The sequence below is a fragment of the Dama dama genome, chromosome 10, assembly GCF_033118175.1.
Source record: "Dama dama isolate Ldn47 chromosome 10, ASM3311817v1, whole genome shotgun sequence".
Classification (NCBI taxonomy): Eukaryota; Metazoa; Chordata; class Mammalia; order Artiodactyla; family Cervidae; genus Dama; species Dama dama.
Window position 1 is genome coordinate 16,319,663 of NC_083690.1, and position 3,285 is coordinate 16,322,947.

General features: G+C 50.7%; 1 protein-coding gene across 1 annotated transcript; it reads left to right on the forward strand.

The window, feature by feature from the left end:
- The first annotated feature begins 441 nt into the window (after positions 1 to 441).
- Positions 442 to 2,351, forward strand: LOC133063484 (AP-2 complex subunit mu). The gene has a single exon (XM_061152914.1). It carries the CDS (start codon positions 558 to 560, stop codon positions 1,863 to 1,865), a length of 1,308 nt encoding a protein of 435 aa, XP_061008897.1. The 5' UTR covers positions 442 to 557; the 3' UTR covers positions 1,866 to 2,351.
- Positions 2,352 to 3,285: the final 934 nt, after the last annotated feature.

Consider the following 3,285-nt stretch of genomic DNA (forward strand, 5'->3'; position numbering starts at 1 on the left):
TGGCCAAAGTACTGGAGTTTCAGCTTCAGTATCAGTCCTTCCAATGAACACCCATAGTGCTCTTACAAGAAAAGAAAGAAACACCAGAGCTTCATCCCTCTCTCTCTCTCTCCACCATGTGAGCACACAGTCAGACAGGTGGGGATGTCTGTGACCCCGGAAGTGGGCCAAGTACTGAATCTGTTGGCACTGTGGTCTTTGACTTCCCAGCCTCCAGAACTGTGAGAATTAAATATCTGTTGTTAAAGCCACCCAGTCTATGGCATTTTGTCATGAGATGACTAATGCAGTACCGTTAGTGCATTAAGACAGAGCAGAAGGGTAAAGACCGTGGCCTCTGGTTTCCTGCTTTGTGGCCTCTGAGCCTTGTTCCCAGAGAGTGGGGGTGAAGGTGAAGAATCTTTTCTAGATGAAAACATTCTTCTTTTAAAATATTTATTTCTGAGGGGGCGGGCGGACATCTTGGGATCCGGAGAGTGGCCGGGCCGACCGAGCAGAGGGCCGCGGACACCAGGTCTCTTCTCAGAGCGATGGGCTGCGAAGACTGAACTGCCGCCATGATTGGAGGCTTATTCATCTATAATCACAAGGGGGAGGTGCTCATCTCCAGGGTCTACCGAGATGACATCGGGAGGAATGCAGTGGACGCCTTTCGGGTCAATGTTATCCACGCCCGGCAGCAGGTGCGCAGCCCCGTCACCAACATCGCTCGCACCAGTTTCTTCCATGTTAAACGGTCCAACATCTGGCTGGCAGCTGTCACCAAGCAGAATGTCAATGCTGCCATGGTCTTCGAATTCCTCTATAAGATGTGTGACGTAATGGCTGCCTACTTTGGCAAGATCAGTGAAGAAAACATCAAGAACAATTTTGTGCTCATATATGAGCTGCTGGATGAGATCCTAGACTTTGGCTACCCACAGAACTCGGAGACAGGTGCACTGAAAACCTTCATCACCCAACAGGGCATCAAGAGCCAGCATCAGACAAAAGAAGAGCAGTCTCAGATCACCAGCCAGGTGACCGGGCAGATTGGCTGGCGGCGGGAGGGCATCAAGTATCGCCGGAATGAGCTCTTCCTGGATGTGCTGGAGAGTGTGAACCTTCTCATGTCCCCGCAAGGGCAGGTCCTAAGCGCCCATGTGTCAGGCCGGGTGGTAATGAAGAGCTATCTGAGTGGCATGCCTGAGTGCAAGTTTGGAATGAATGACAAGATCGTCATTGAGAAGCAAGGCAAAGGCACAGCTGATGAAACAAGCAAGAGCGGGAAGCAATCAATTGCCATTGATGACTGCACCTTCCACCAGTGTGTGCGACTCAGCAAGTTTGATTCTGAACGCAGCATCAGCTTTATCCCACCAGATGGAGAATTTGAACTCATGAGGTATCGCACCACCAAGGACATCATCCTTCCTTTTCGCGTGATCCCCCTAGTTCGGGAAGTGGGACGCACCAAGCTGGAGGTCAAGGTGGTCATTAAGTCTAACTTCAAACCCTCACTACTGGCTCAGAAGATTGAGGTGCGGATCCCAACCCCACTGAACACTAGCGGGGTGCAGGTAATCTGCATGAAGGGGAAGGCCAAGTATAAGGCCAGCGAGAACGCCATCGTGTGGAAGATCAAGCGCATGGCAGGCATGAAGGAATCCCAAATCAGCGCTGAGATTGAGCTGCTGCCCACCAACGACAAGAAGAAATGGGCTCGACCCCCCATTTCAATGAACTTTGAGGTGCCATTCGCACCTTCTGGCCTCAAGGTGCGCTACTTGAAGGTGTTTGAACCGAAGCTGAACTACAGCGACCACGATGTCATCAAATGGGTGCGCTACATTGGCCGCAGCGGCATTTATGAGACCCGCTGCTAGCTGCCTGGTGGCCGCTAGCCCACCTCCCCACCCACCCTCTTCCACAGGTCTGGGTGCCCTCGGCCACCACACATCAGTGTCTCCTCCCTCCTGCTTTGCTGCCTTCCCTTTGCACCAGCCCCTGAGTCTAGGTCTGGACCAACCACATTGCAAGTGGGACTGGTGGAGCAGTCCCTGGGCTCCCTGAACGGGGTGGTTTCAGAGGCTCCTGCTCCACCATCCATCTGCCTGCCCTAGCCCACTGCCAGGCTCTTGAGTTCTGTGACCAAAGCCAAGTGGGCTCCTTCTCCTCCCCTCTCCTATGGCCACATCTCTGGAGTGGGAGGGTTGGCTGCCCCTCACCTCGGAGCTCCCCCAAAGGCCAGTAACGGATCCCCAGCCCTCAATTCCTACTCTGCTTTGGGATAGTGTGAGCTTCATTTTGTACACGTGTGACTTCGTCCAGTTATAAACCTAATAAACTGTGTAGAACGGAAAAAAAAAAAAAAAAAAAAATATTTATTTCTGTACCTGGCTGTGTTGCGTCTTAGCCACAGCATGCAGGATCTTTAGTTGCAGCATGAGAACTCTCATTTGCGGCATGTGGGATCCAGTTCCCACATGAAGTGGACATCTGCTAATCACAGTCTCCTGGAAACATTCACAGTGAGGTTAGAGAGGGAGTTGAATGAGGCTCCATGGTCTCCATTGGGACTAAAAACAGAACATTCAGAGTGGGAAATTAAAACAGGGTCTTTGGGTGGAGAAAAGAGGGAGAGAAGAAGGCGGTCCCTCTTATCTTCCAGCCATATGTGAACTCTGTCATCAGAGCTTCAGGTTTTGATAAGCTCAGCACATCTTGTTGCTGCCTCTGACACAGGCATTGATCATTCCTTAAACTGTGCTCTGGGAGGCAAACCCCCCCCCCCCCCACCGCCTTTGGATGGCCCTTGCATCGCCTTTTCATCCCTCCCCCTTTATTTGCTGATGTTGACGGTACATGCAGAGAAGGTGGCTTTCAAAACTACATCTTTTTAATAACTTGTCTTCCAGGAGAGGAGGAAAGGGGTACGCATCTATGCTTGGGTGGGTTGCTGAGATGTCTAACATCTCCTCTCACAGGGAGCCTCTGACAAAGAAAAATGGGCCTTGTGTTTGACACCTACATCCAGCCCAGTCGATGAGGCTGGATTGTGGATACAGGAGTGGAAAGACCTGGATCAAGCAGCCCAGTTGCAATGGATCCTACGGAAGACTTTAAATAACCCTGACAGGCCATGCAGACACTGATATCATGCTTTCATTTTCTGTTGTTTTCTCAAGAATTAAAAATCCCAGTCAAACATCTTATCATTAGTCAGGGTGGTGACTTGAAAAAATTTGATGACTCCTCAGCTTGTACGACCAACTCTGAAAGCAGTGCATTAACGGTATAATAGTA

What these genes read in the sequence shown, in the direction of transcription:
- LOC133063484 (XM_061152914.1), top strand. Translation starts at nt 558, where the DNA reads ATGATTGGAGGCTTATTCATCTATAATCACAAGGGGGAGGTGCTCATC.